The sequence below is a fragment of the Lagopus muta genome, chromosome 3 (assembly GCF_023343835.1).
Source record: "Lagopus muta isolate bLagMut1 chromosome 3, bLagMut1 primary, whole genome shotgun sequence".
In the NCBI taxonomy this organism is placed as follows: domain Eukaryota; kingdom Metazoa; phylum Chordata; class Aves; order Galliformes; family Phasianidae; genus Lagopus; species Lagopus muta.
The window spans coordinates 85,061,000-85,075,240 of record NC_064435.1 but is presented as its reverse complement, the minus strand read 5'-3'; the positions used below and the strand labels follow the sequence as shown (position 1 = coordinate 85,075,240).

The window sequence follows — 14,241 nt, the reverse complement described above, 5'->3', positions numbered from 1 at the left end:
GATTGTTTTTAGAGATTCTCTCCCTCTACCCATCTAGCCTTGCTAGATAAAACTGCTAAGAAAGAGCTCACACACCACACGTATGAACATGATCAAGAGATGATCCAAAACAGCTGAATTTCTGTGTTCTGTTTTCTCAGCTATCAGTGCAGAAAGAATGACTTCTAATCTTTGAAGTTTGTGCCCCTGCCAAAGATGTTATCTCCTTTTTTTTTTTTTTTTTTTTTTTTTTAAATACAGATGATGGCTTCATCTCCCATCCACTTAATTTTCTTTTCTTGAAGTTGGTTCCTAAACATAACCTCCCAGTGGGACTCACTTCACACATTATTTGAGAGCACTCTGACTGAAGAGGATGACACTAAAGTGAAGATAGAAATCTTTCAGCTCCAAGTGAAATGATAAAGTATTATTTACTTATTTTTTTTCTAAGACTGCTGATACACAGGCAGTATCTGTAGAATTCTTTCTAGTGTTTTTTCAAAATATGGTTCTTAAACATCACCTAAACATGAGGTTTGCCTTTTCTAACTCAAAGGCTCCTTTTTGTCCTAGTAAGACCTTAATACTTGTCTCTCCATCATTTCTACTAAAGCTATCCACTGTTGTGTCACACTGTAGCAAGGCAACATGCAGGTAAAGCATACTTACTCAACAGAGTAGTTTTGAAGTTGCACTGAATGACTCGAGAGAGAACTTGAATTTGCCATAAGTCTTCCACTCTGGAATACCATATGGCAGAAGAGTTTAGGCTTCACAAAGGAAAAGATGTGACAAGAGAATCTGCATGCTCCACTTTTCCTAAAGCGATTACTGGATGCTCATCTTCAGGCAAAGAAAAAGAGAATTGTTTTTCAGTGAGTGCATATCTACCTGCTTCTGAAAAAAAAAATCTCTTTGATGAGTCTCTCCTTAAATTGCCACTGTTGTGTGAAGTCACTGGCTATCAAAACACTGTGAGATCTGAAAGAAAAAATCCTTTCCTCCACACTTTTGTTCTCTGAGAACCAAGGAGGACCCAATATCTCTCATGCTTTCATTGAACACATGAAATGGAAGGAAACTTCCCTCAAGGTTCTGCTTTGTTTTGTCTGACCCACAATGAATGCTATGCCTCTTGACGTTTATCACGTGTAAAATGATAGGCTGGTATTTTAGATTTCACTCTTCTGTGTTATATCATTTGCTTTCCTCTTTAAAATTAGTCTCCCCACCAAATCTCCACATCAGATCCCTTCTACTGTCTTCCAGGCCAGCCATTGATGGAGCCTAAAGTCATTTCTGACCTGAGGTTTATTTACTTAGCTGTCCCAAATAATGGTGTGAGAGGGATTTTTACACAGGAGTGCCACAGCAAGGCTATTTGAAACTAGGTAGCAGTAAGGCTTTTTCCTGTGCAGCATTGAAAATAGCTTCCTAGGGTAATGAGGAAGGCCTCTCTATAATCCTGGCATGTCTGAGCTCTCAATGCTTTCCCAGTCATGTAGCACTAATAGTATCCCACCACTTTTCACGAGGCATCCGCTGTTTATCTAATCAGCATTGGCGCTTTTGTTTCTTACCAGAAAGAATTTCCGGTTCCTGAACAGTTCAAGACAGCGTGGGATGGATCTAAGTTGGTCACTGAACCTGCAGAGATCGTGGGTTAACCTGACAGCACCCGGCGCTCACTGACCGTGATCAGACCACAGCCAGCAGAAACAACGCAGCAACGTGAAGAACTAGAAATAGCAGTAGCTCCTACTGCTCTCATAGGCCTTCAAGCATTAGCTGTGCATGCTAGAAACAATAACTCGTCTGGCACGCTTTTGTTAGGCACCTCAGCATTTCAAGTTTCCAGTTTGCCTTCACTTACGGTTTTACTTCTCAATGATGTCATGTGAATGTAATGGCTTGAAACCCCTGCCTTCCAGCCACCTCATTGGTTTGAAACACTTTATTCGTTAAGCCAAAACACTGCATGATACACTGTTATCACATTGCTTCCGGGCATTCCTTTTTATGTTTCTGCTAATCAAAAACAGCATTAAGACTAAGATGAGATTCTCACCTCTTATGCTAGTCCTGTACAATGCAGTACAAACACATCCTGAGAGAACTATCTGACAGTTCCTTGTAGTTCTCTGGCAATCTTTTTATTTAAGCAAGCAAAAAAGGCTAACTTTCAGCAATACATTTTCCTAATGGAAGATGAAATAATATGATATTTTAATCTAACACTTTTCTAATACACATATTTAGAGGATCCCTGCATTTTCAGCAATACAAGGTTTTATTCTGGTCCACACAGACTTGCTGTAACCCTCTCGTTTCTTAAGAATCAGGAATTTTTTTGAAACTGAAGCCTCACTGAGCTAACAGCTTGCAGCAAATCACCTGAAAGTTTTTGCTCCACAGGTATCTTTTGTTGTTGTTTATAGACACAATCTCTCATGCTTTAAAGTTTCACACTGTATCCTGCAAACTGCACCTTTGCTATTCAGCAAGCTGGCATGGGAAGTACCATGAGTGGGCAGGTGGTTTTCCCAGGGCAAGAGGCACGCATCAGATTCACTTAGTTTGCTTGTTAAAGTTCCTGTAAAATCTATCATAGCTGTCATAGTTTCTGTTAATTAAAATATCTTTCCATTTCTTCCCTGCATTTCTAACACTTACTCAATTTCAATTACATCCACAAAGCAAAGCCATAGACTTATGACCTACCAGTTGAGCCCAAACAAAGCCCACTTGGCCCTTCAATTCTGCTTTCTATAGTCCCTATTGTACATGCTTTTTTAACAAAGGTGGAGTCCTGTATACATTTGTACTATTTCAGCACACAGTACAATAAAATTTTAAAGTTTTGCAGCCAGCATATGTTTTTGATCACTTGTAATACTTGGTAATGGTGAAATCAAAGTGAGATGCTTGCAGAGCTAGTTACAAGCTAAATTTTGTGCCTAATTTACCTTGAAAGTACATTAATCCTTGAGGGTTTTTAACTATCGTCAATTGTAAACCCTACATAACAACAGTAGTGCTCATTCTGCAAGGTTTTGCTATCTGATCTTTAATCTATATGTATAATGTGTTTGCCTTAGTATATAGCATTTTTCAACAGTAAACTTCTTATGGATTAAAAAAGGAAAAATGTACTTGTTTAAATATAAAGTTGCTCAGAGCTTACTGTGCTGTACTGTTTGTCCCACACGCCCTCTCCATCTTAAGTGCCATTTCATTAGCTTAACTGAGAAGCAGTAGCTGCTCCTCCCATCTAAGGAAACATCACCACACCAGCAGCCATCACTCACCTGACAGCAAGCAGTGCTTGTGCTGCATGTGAGCAGGTGAAGTTTTGTGCATGCAACTTCTGTGACAGCACTGGAACCCAGCTGTTTGTGGTTCTCATTTCTAGGTACACCTGTATCTTCCAGAGATTTTGTCTAGGGAGATGTCATGACCCAAACAAGTTTATAAGGTCTACCTTCTATTTTCAGCCTTTCCCATTGTTTCTCTACATGTCTTTGGGTACATCCTTCCCATGTTAACAAGCTCCAGGAGCAGTCCATCCCATATTTCACTTGTGGGAAGACTGTTTCATCTTCAAATCATAATCATGATTTGTTCTGTAAAATGATCTCATTCTGATCTGAACGACTGAGCCATGTTTTTAATCCAGCTTCAAACAGGGATGAAGTTGTTGCACAAAGACAGGAAGCCACGTGCTCCCATGAAGGTATTGCACAAAGCAAGTCTAAAATGCTTTCTGGTGAACAGAAAACAGTGATGCAGCTCTGACTTGCTACAAGGACAAACTCCTTTAGTTCTTCCAAAGGGTTCAGCTTTCTCCTCGAGGCTGGTTTGCTTGTATCAGTCTCCTTTTAAACATTTCAGAGCAAACTCCCTTGTGGCTAAGCCTTCTCTCTACACTCACACTCCTGCAGCATGCAAGACCCAAACGCAATCGTTGATGAGTTTCTTAACAGGAAGGAGTCCTGTCCAGTCACACTGTGTGCTTGAAGGCCTGACCACACCTGAGAACTTTGTCAGAGAGCAGAGGTTGAAAAGATAAGGAAGGAGGCCTTACATTAAAAGACACAAGGTAATGCTGATAACTGGAGGCATGGAGACCAATAAAGTCCACGCAGTATTAGGCACCAGAAAAGTAGAATGGGAGAGAGACTTGTTAAACATGCAGACATCTTTTATCAAGTAGGCAAAGTCAGCCATGTGGCACTAAGTCATAACTGCGTTTCGTCAGCTGTAATCCTTGGGAAAAATATTTGCTGTGTGTTTTCAGGCTGCTCTCTGCAACTTGTCTTCAAAAATGCAAAGGAATGCAAAATAAACAAGATAAATCCTAGGTTCTGATTCTACCCTATATGAATTCATGTGCAATTAAATGTAAAAAGCTCCTTTTTGAAAGAATCATTACATACATCTTGAGTTTAAAAATAGTCACCAAGCTGCAGAATGACGATTTGAAGAAAGATCCCAACTGCGGTCAGTTGTGTCCACATCCTCACCAGGAAACGTGAGCTGTGTTTAAGGACTTACTGCAGCAAGGAATGAAGCACTAAATGCTGAGCAGTCCTAACATTCTATCAGCCTTTTCTTCTTACTACGCGCTGCCACAGGAGATATGCCATGTATTCCAGATTGGTCTGCTGTATAATCAATGAATGCACAGATGCTATAATTAAGAAATATACAAGAGAGCGTGGCTAAGCAGGTTATTACACCAAAAAAGAATAGACAAAGGGCTTACCCTTACCCTGGGCTCACTGGAAAACTTCAAAATGAGGGATCTCCAAAAACAGACCCTTTCACACTGGCAGCCCAGCTCTTAAACAGGTCTAGGAGAGGTGCAGCCAGGCTCCCCCCCTTCCAGCAGCACAGCTGAATTGCCTTCACCTGTGCTCCTGTGGCTGACAGTGCTCGTCTCAGGTGGTCAATCAGAGGTTCAGGCTGTAATTCAGCAGTTGCCATACAGTCTGCACTGCTTTGAAATTGTGCTTCTGTTCTGAATCTAAACAGAGAACAGTATCTGTGGTGCATACGTTGTTATGAATGAATGTGTATGGTGTAACTAGCCTGTTCATTTTTATAAACCTCCGTGGGCCAAATGTTCACTAGGCTGCAAATTAGCTGGTAAGATGCACGAGAGATTTTGATGTAAGTTTTCATATTAAACAGTGTTTTTCTTGTGAGATTTCACGCTTTCTTCAATAGCTCCTCTGTAAAAGGACCGCTTCATGCGCAACAAGGAGAAGGGCCAAACCCAGGACAGGCTGGGGCCTCTCAGGTAGAAAGCAGCAGAACAAGGGGCACTGGGCACAAACTGGCACACAGGAGGTTCTGTCTAACCACCAGACATCACTTCTGTGCTGTGCAGGTGATGGAGCACACGCCCAGGCTACCCAGAAGCTGCGGGGTCGCCTCCTTGGAGATGTCCAGAAGCCGCCTGGCCACGGCTCTGAGCACGCTGCTGGGGCAGAGCTGGGCCAGGTGGGCAGAGAGCCCTGCCAGCCTCAGCCACCCTGCGGTTGTGCGATACAGGCTTAGTTATTCAGAACACCGCTTCCTTTGTGGAAATGGGAAGTATCGAAGCAGTGACTCCGCGTATCCACCAGATGGCAGAGAGCAGCTGAGGCGCGGGCAATGGCGCGCTGTTCTGTTACCGCTGGGCTCGTGTTCGGAAAGGCTGTGCGCGCTGTCTTTCAAGGGACTGAGAAACTGCTCTCTAAGCGTCGCTGTTAAGACGTTAAAAGATCATCTCGGTTTCACTGTTAAGACATTAAAAGATCATCTCGGTTAAAGGCCTGAGGGGACTGAGCGCGGAAGAAGAAAAACCATCTTCTTGTTGGAATAACGTAAGACTGCTTTTTGAACACCGCTACTTCCACAATTAACACCATCTCCGTTAAAAGCACGTCATAAAAAACCCGGTCGTGGCGCTAATACTCAACAGAGCTGCAGAGGAGAAAAGGCTGAGCAATGCCAAGCCTGCATTCGAAATCCACAAGTCTTCCCAGCGATCTAGCAAACTAGATCCTTGTTTCCCAGTGCCACAGTTTCCCAGCTGGTCGGATTATCGCTTTTCTTTCGGATTTCGAAAGAAACTCTTCACTGCGTCACACACAGGCGGGAAGGGAGCGGCGCTGACTTGCTGAGGAGCCGCGGCGCCTCGCGCCCTCACACGGCACGGTGGGGGCGGGGCGGAGTGGCCCTGCCTGCGCCCAGCCGGGGCGGCTACGGGGCCGCTGCTCCCCTCGCTAGGGGCGCTCGGACGCTCCCCGGCCTAAGCGCGGCCCTCCCTCGGCGCTGGGCGATACCATCTGGCGGCACAGGGGTGGGAAATCCGCTTCCCTCCCGGCGCGCGGAGTTTTTCGGCTTTCCCTGCTCACCCCCGCGCCGAGAGGGAGAGGCGAGGCGCGCCCTGGCGCGTGCGCGGTTCGGGCGGCGTTCGGCGTCAGCGGCGATGCCGGAGATGGCGGATCCCGGCACGGAGCCGGGCACGGCCCGCAGCGGCGCCGGAGCGGCGGCGACGGCCGGGGGCGCCGAGGACAGGAGCGACGGCGGCGGGGAGGCCGTTCCCGCGTCACCGCCTCCGCCGTCCCGCTCCGCACCGACGGCCGCGGGGAGCGACGACGGGGGGAAGGCGCTGAGCGCGGCGGAGTACGCGCGGCGGGTGCACCAGTGGCTGTGGGACTCGTACTGCGGCTACCTCAGCTGGCACTGCGGCCTGCCCGCCCTGCTCGCCGCCGGCCCCGCCGCCCGCCTCGCCGCCCCGCCGCCGCCGCCGCCGCCCCCTCCCTCAGCCCCGCCGGGTTCCGCTCCCGCCGCCTACTACAGTCCCTTCTACCTCTTCGCCCCGCCACCCGCCGCCGCCGCTCCGGGGCCCCGCGCCCCCCCCTCGCCCGCCCCCGCCTCCTCTTGGCCGCCGGCTGCCGCCGGGCTTTCCCCGCTGCCCCGCGCGACTCCCGGCTCCGGCGGCGGCAGTGCGGCCCCGCGGGAGGCTGCGGGCCGGCCGGCAGGTGAGTGAGGGCGGCCTGGGCCGCGTTTGTGCCGTGTTCGTGTGGATGCCGCTCGTTCCTAGCGCGGTTCGGGTGACGGGAGCCGAACTGACTTCATCTGCTCCTTTCCGTGCTGCGGTGACATCGCCTGGCCAAGTCGAAGGGAAGAAGCGGAGCCGTAGGGCTGGCAGCGGGAACTGTAGTTCGTTTCAGATGTCAGTATTTGCGGAGTGTGTATAGCAGTGCTTCTGTTTGCGTTCTCTTGAGAGCAAAGCAAACTGATTGCGTGCGAGAGAACGCGGGCAGCGTGCAGGTGCTTCCCCGCCGGCTGCTGGAATGGCCGCCTCCTTTATTCCGGGGCTGCCGATGGACGGGCATCCATCCGACTGTGCTGCCGAGGCCCCTGGAGAAAAGCCAGGTGTCCTGGCCCTCCGCAGGGCAAAGTGCAGCAGGCAGAGCTGTGCCGTTGGTGTGAGCTCGCTCCCCGGAGAGCATTTTGCCTTCCTCTTCGAAGGGAAGGGATTCTGACTTTTAAACGTGGTTGGTTTGGTTGCGGTGCAAAGCAGTGCTTGCTTTCGTTCGGGGTTATAGATTGCTTTTATAGATTGCTTTTGAACAGAAGCTAAGTCCCTAAGTTGCACAGTCCCTAAGGCAGAGGATACAGAGGTGGATGGAAATGTTTCCTGGGTTCTTACGTAGCTCTTCAGGAACAGATGCAGTATGCCCAAGGCAGCTGGGGGCACAGATTGCTGTTCCTGCTGGTGAATGTGGTCATTCTGAGTGCTCATTACTGTCGTGACACCCAGCCTTCCTAAGGGAATTCTTTGCGTGCTCCGGTGCTCCGATGCAGTCATTTGTGCTCCAGTTTGCGAGGGGATGCATGTGGAACAGCTCAAGTGATTATATGTCCTTTTCTGCTGCGGATTATTGTCCTTGGAGCAAGCTTGGCAGGAGAGGACATGTTTCCATCCTGGTGCTGCTGTAGTTTACAGCCCTGTGTGCTTATGTAACATAGGCTGTCACTTTTTTCAGCTGAACTTTGCACATTTCTAGCTGGAGCGTCAAAAAGCAGAGCAGGTGACCGCCTCTCCCAGCTCAGTCTGCCTGCAGCCGAGTGTAAAAACATGTTAGTTGTATGTTAGTCGTACTTAGTTGTACGCTGGGCAGCAGCAAGCTTTTGTTGGATGCTAATTGTGGTTTAAGATGCTTCGTCCCCTTGCCCCTCCCTGCCTTACTGTAGCAGGTTACCACTCTTACACTAAGCGCAGTAGAACAAAGCACGCTCAGACACAGTTGCCCTGTGTCACTGCCTGATTAGTGTGACCCCTCCTTCATGTGACAGCCTGGGCTGTGAGCTGCGCGTTGCTTTCCGCTGTCCCCACCACACATGTTAACTTGTGATGTAAAAAACATCTCCTTAAATTGCTGCGGGGGAAATACGCTGAAGTCTCAGCAGAATTTAAGGTAACTCGAATACTTCCACAGCCACAAACACTTCTGCCTTCCTCAGTCGCTGTGTCTGTGTGTCCAAATGGCACTGCTGCTACTGTCAGCCACTGTGCTGCATTTGAGGAGGGCATTTGCTCTGTGCTTTTTGCTGCTACATGCTTAAGCTGGGCCAGCGGAGGCTGAGGTACAGAGTCTTCTGTTAGAAGTTTTTTGACAACTTGGATATGCTTCAGCAGTGCAAACTGGATCTATTTTAGTATTCCTTATGTAAGTCATGCTGCTTGACAGATAGTATCAGTGTGGAGTTACCAGTGTAAACAGCTATGAAAGGAAGATACAAGCTGAGTTGCATTAAGCAAAAACTTGCTCTTGCATAACCACTGCTTTATTATACTTACTGCATTTAAAAGTACAGCAGTGCCCTGGGCTTGCAGCTTCACATGCACAGCTTGTGAGGCCGGGACTGGCAGTAGCAGTTTTGGAAGCTGAACTGCTCTGGGTGAAATTTAGCACAGAGCAGTGATGTTTTTTATGATGTTTTGTTGAGATTGGGGTGAGAATTTCCTTTTCCCCCTCCCCCCCTTTTTCTCCTTTTCCCGTATGTGGGACAGGCATTTGTAGAAATGCTGTTCATTTTGCCCCCATCTGCCGTTGGCCAGTGATGCTGGGGAAATGGGTTACGTTTTCTGGCTCGTTGTGGAGCACTGTGCTGTGTTGTATTATAATAAACAGCATAGGAACCTTTCTGACAGATGTGACTAATGCTTTCATCTGCTCCTGTTTCTGGGTCTAACCTGAAGGCTCATATAGCTGAAGTAATCCAGATGCGTTCTTTTAATTGATAGACTTCTTTAGAAGAATTCTTGGTGTGAGCTGAGATGAAGCTGTTGGTTGTGTTCTTGCGAAAGGTGTATGTGAAATATCCTTGAGAGAATTGAACTTGTTAGTGCAGTACAAGCTGGGTAATCCTAACTGTTTCTGTTGCAGGTCGGGAGTTCATTATCCCTTCGCTGGCACACAGGTTCATAGCAGAGATGGTGGATTTCTTCATTCTGTTCTTCATAAAGGCAACCATAGTTTTAAGTATTATGCACCTCAGTGGGATAAAGTAAGTAGAACAGTGTAAAGGTTTATTGTACACAGCTTTAAGGTCCTTGTGCTCTTTGAGGTGTCATGATGTATATGTGCTGTGGTTATGCATCTGATGTCTCTTTCTTAGCTGGCACAGGTAGAGGAAACAGCCCCACTATAGGATAACCTCCTTTTAAATCTTTCCTGATCTGGGGTCAGCTGATGGCAGGGGGAAGAATTTTGGAGTAATTTTGTAGGCTCACAAACTCGTTACTAAGGATTAATTAGACTGACCTGCAGTGTATGATTTTCAGGAAATTAGCAAGAATTTTTTTAAATGCTCTTAAAAAAATCTCTGTGGGAAACTTTTTTTTGCTTTGTTTAAAAAAGGTTTTTATGTCAGATCGCGTCAAATATGTATCAGCAGGAAGGTTGCTAGGAACGTTGCCATGCTGCAGGCTTTAGTGTGCATAAGCTGGAGGGAAAATGGAATAAGCATCTTATGCATCAACTATGCACCAGAGTGAAAGTCTTCACGTTTTTATACTTGATGTATTTGGTTTTTTTTAGTGCTTAATTACCCCAAAGGCTCTCTCCTTCTGCAATAGTTCTTATTCCATAGCTGATTCAGTTCCTCCACTTTGATACATTCAGATATTTCAGTCTCACGAGGAGATGGAGGCTTAGTATGGTCCATACACTTACATTTCAGAATTGAAGGTTTCTGCTAAAACAGCCTTCCAAATGTTGGCTGGATGTAAACTGATACTACAGAGATAACATCTTCTGGACAGGTTGAACTGCTGCTTGAAGGGTGTGGGGAAGAGGCTTAAAACCAACACAATAAATGTCAGTGTAAATTTTCGGTGTTTGTTGTTCAAATAAGCAGGCAAATGAAATGCCAACCTCTCAGTTCTGTTCAGTTGCCAAAGCCTCCAACTCTAACCTGGCAGCTTGTTTTTCTAGCTTGGTTTTGTAGGCCCAAAATGATACAGAAGGTACAAGAAAGAGAACAGCTATACGTGCATTGCTTCTGCAAAAATGGTGCTGGTGATTGAAAGAGAATCTTTTTGAATTAATGTACGGCATATTGAACATTACTGCTCTTGCAAGAGCTACAGAGTTGCTTGCAAGCAGCTTCAGAAAAACATTTGTTTTTCCTGGTGAGCTGTGTGCTGGAGGCCAGGCTGAGCTGTCGTGAAAAAGCACATCCTCACTGAAGACAAACGCTTCAGGCCAACATTGCACTGAAGGGAAAAGCAGATTGTGCCATACTATCATTTTCTCTGTTCCTTATCTTTTTTGATCCTGAACAGAGAGGAGAGCAAGTAGTGCACGTATGGGTTGTTTTCAGGTAGGACCACACCTATTTGAATGGAAATTATAGTCTGGATAGGTCACTGAAAAGTCACCTCCCGAGTACACATTGCAAGTGTGCCTATTCCACGTATCAGATGTCAGATCTGTGGTTTGGCTTGTGAAAATACACAGCTGATTCCAGGCTGCTGCTTTGCATAGCTTCATTAGGGGAAATGGCTCAAAGTTTCAACTGCTCGGTGAAAGCATTTTGAAACTGCTGAGGAGACAAACCCTGGTCATGCAAAGGAGGAGAAATGTCCTTTGTTGCCTAGTGACTTGCAAGTTCTGCCTTGCAGGAGAACAACGCTTTGGGTTCCCATCTCCCTCGTCTACCTTTTAATGAAGATACTTGTATCCGTGTATTTAGTGAGATGACTGTGTATCTCTCAAGAATGAGAGTTTTCCTAACAGTTCTGCAGCTCACTATATAGGCCGTCCTGTTGCAAACGTGGTAACAGTGAATTTTTTCATAATGAAAAACCAAACAGCAACTCAGAAGGAAGCCTACCAGTGTTGGGAATTTTAGTGGATGGCTTAAGATCACAGAAGCTGAAAAGCTATTATTCTTTTTTAATAACAGACTGAAGTGAATTCCAGTATTAGAAGGGACAGATGAGTTCTGGCTTTTGTGTAGTGTTTTGTTGTTGCTGTTTTGTTTGTTTTTTTAAAGTTATCTTATTTTCAACAGAGACATCTCTAAATTTGCTATGCATTACATAATAGAAGAAATAGATGAAGATACATCCATGGAAGATTTGCAGAAAATGATGGTAGTAGCTCTCATCTACAGGTTGTTAGTCTGCTTCTACGAGGTAACTACTCCTACATTGGAACTTCTGTAATTCATACGTGGCAGTTCTCAAATAAACAAACAAATGTATCTTCAGTGGCCAGTGAAGGAAATCCTTTTTACTTTGAGTTCTGTGAAGCTACGTGACTTTCAGTTGAAAGCTAAGTTTGCCATAGCAGTGAACTGCAGTGCGTTGTATGGAATTGAAAGAACTTCTTTTTGCAGATAATCTGTATTTGGGGAGCAGGCGGAGCAACCCCAGGGAAGTTCTTGCTTGGACTGCGAGTTGTGACATGTGATACGTCTGTGCTCATCGCACCCAGTCGTGTGTTAGTCATTCCATCCTCCAATGTCAGTATGACAACGTAAGTATTTCATGCTAATGGTATGGAAAGCCTGCAGTTTGGAAGGAGATGCACCGTGTTTTTATTGTTGGCTTTGCCGGAATTGGATTGCCAAGAGCCATCCTCAGATTCTTTCAATATAGCAATTATTCAGTTGTGAATATTTTCCAGCTCAGGTGGTAAAATAATCTCTAAACTCTGGAGGTCGTGGGTTTGGGGAAAGCAGAGAAGTGACAATAAGGCACTGAATACTTTTATTCTCTTTTCAGGTCTACGATCAGAGCTTTGATCAAGAATTTTTCTATCGCTTCATTTTTTCCTGCGTTCATTACGCTGCTGTTTTTTCAGCACAACAGAACAGCCTACGATATTGTAGCAGGAACTATTGTGGTAAGAAGAAATGGGATCAGATGATATCAAAAGATGACAGACTCCCAGACTGTTTTTGAATACCGTTCCCAAATGAACAAAGACCTACCCCGAAACTGACACTGAGATGACCGTCCGAATCTTAAGCCCAAATTAAAGCAGAGTGATTCTGCAGCTAAAGGAAATGCGTTGCTCCAGAGCGGTGCCAGCAGCTACCTTCAAAGTATTGGAGTTCTCACCAATGCCAAAGAATTGTGAGAGAAACGATGTGTATTAACCGCAGCTTGAAAATAAGTGGCTGTTAATAACTGCAGAACGCTGCTGCTCTGTTTGTCATCCTGGGGTGAAAGCAGATACTGAGAAATACTCCACCTCGAAAGAAGTGTTTTTTCTGCACTTTTGGGTATTGGAGGGAACTAACTAGAAAATGTTGTTTTCCAGGCAGTTGCCTGAGTTGTGTCGTTGCAGACTCTTTGAGGGGAACTGCAGTGTTGGAGAGTAAGGCACATTCACTGAGTTACAGTGACCGGTGTGTAGAAAGAAAACAGTGTTTATCGCTGCCTTTATTATTGCTTCACAGATCATATTCCCTCACCTCTTAAAAGTATTTTATCTGAATATTGATGTGACAAGTTTTTTTTTGCATGATTATCTTAAGTATTGTCATTTATTTAATGTGTCAAAGCTAATGAGGTGAAATGGTAGCTGCTTTTTATCTGGAAAGGGCATTTTACACTGCAGTGTTAGTGAACTGCCATGTATATAATTTTGGAGCTGTGAACAGCACACGTAATTTGCTTCTCTCTGGAGTGAAAGCACTTGTCTATTTCTTGCATATACTATCAAGCAAAACAGCTGACTGAGTTTCCAGGAGCATGCAGGAACTATTAACTGAAACACGTGTTATGGGTGTAAGTCTACCAAAGTACAAATACTACTTGTTTTCTCTTTATATTCTGGCTAACTGTTGGTATATTCAGAATAACTTAAATACTGAATAAAACAGCCTAATATTTTGCATGATTATACATAGCTTTGATTTTTGTTCTTATGGCATTAGCATCTTGGAAAGGGCCATCTACAACTGTGTTGATGATCTATTAAAATTTGAAGAAGAGTTTAGAATTCTCCCAGAGCAGTTTTTGTCTGCTCTTCTCTGAAGCATACCTGCTGCTCTGCTGCTGAAATTCTTAGCCTTTCTTCCCTTCTGGAGGTAGACAATGGAAGTACTTGTATGAGCTCTTCTTCTCTCTTCAGGTGAAAAGCTTAAAAGCAGGAACATGTTAATATTCTGCATTAGTTTAGTTTGACAAGGGCTGCTACTTTGTTTATGAAGAGAACTTTTTGCATACACTTTCTGATCTTTATTTGCCATCTGTTGAGGATGGCATTTTCTCCTCACTGAACTTTCTAGAACTTTCCAGAATGAAGTCTCTGCCTTTTTGGATAATAACTCTCAGATTCTTTGCTATGAGCAATCAGTTGTCTTACCTAGAAAGCCCACTTCCAATTGCATCATCAGAAAATGTATCTGTACCAAAACCCGAAGAACAGCACTGCTGATTTGAGTGCTAGAAGTTGAGGAGGGGCTGCCCAGCCTGACAGAAGCTGAAGTTGGTAGAACTGACAAAAGCCATGCTGGGTTGGGTGTTGCCTATTTATATTTTCACCATGAATACAGATAGAACTTGTGTTCTTGTAGTGGTGATCTAGAAACTGGGATCCAAGATGGAGGCAGGTAGAACCACAGCTGGATAAAATTTCAGTGTTAAAGCTTCAGATTTTTCTTAGCCTGGAGAAAAATACAACGCTGTCCAGAGCAGGCAAAGAAAAAATTACAATTCAGAAAAGCTAAAGCTGGCCA

The 14,241-nt window shown here is 45.2% G+C and overlaps 2 protein-coding genes across 7 annotated transcripts in view; both read left to right on the top strand.

Annotated features, from left to right (window-relative positions):
- The window catches only part of CAP2 (cyclase associated actin cytoskeleton regulatory protein 2), a 64,982-nt gene extending 62,216 nt beyond the window's left edge, over positions 1 to 2,766 (top strand). For all 6 annotated transcript variants that reach the window (XM_048940533.1, XM_048940534.1, XM_048940537.1 and 3 more), the window contains one exon: positions 1,566 to 2,766. In XM_048940533.1, the coding sequence (XP_048796490.1) occupies positions 1,566 to 1,649 (84 nt within the window). In that variant the 3' untranslated portion in view covers positions 1,650 to 2,766. The remainder of the gene's footprint in view (positions 1 to 1,565) is intronic.
- A 3,550-nt stretch (positions 2,767 to 6,316) lies between these two features.
- On the top strand, positions 6,317 to 13,403 carry FAM8A1 (family with sequence similarity 8 member A1). Its single transcript, XM_048940541.1, has 5 exons — positions 6,317 to 7,016; positions 9,432 to 9,552; positions 11,563 to 11,686; positions 11,890 to 12,029; positions 12,278 to 13,403. The coding sequence occupies exons 1-5, from the start codon at positions 6,461 to 6,463 to the stop codon at positions 12,420 to 12,422; spliced, it is 1,086 nt and encodes a 361-aa protein (XP_048796498.1). The 5' UTR covers positions 6,317 to 6,460; the 3' UTR covers positions 12,423 to 13,403.
- The last annotated feature ends 838 nt before the right edge of the window (positions 13,404 to 14,241 follow it).

What these genes read in the sequence shown, in the direction of transcription:
- FAM8A1 (XM_048940541.1), top strand. Translation starts at nt 6,461, where the DNA reads ATGCCGGAGATGGCGGATCCCGGCACGGAGCCGGGCACGGCCCGCAGC. An exon ending in ATGCACCTCAGTGGGATAAA is followed by an intron (nt 9,553 to 11,562) that starts GTAAGTAGAACA and finishes TATTTTCAACAG; the next exon opens with AGACATCTCTAAATTTGCTA. An exon ending in TCCAATGTCAGTATGACAAC is followed by an intron (nt 12,030 to 12,277) that starts GTAAGTATTTCA and finishes TTCTCTTTTCAG; the next exon opens with GTCTACGATCAGAGCTTTGA.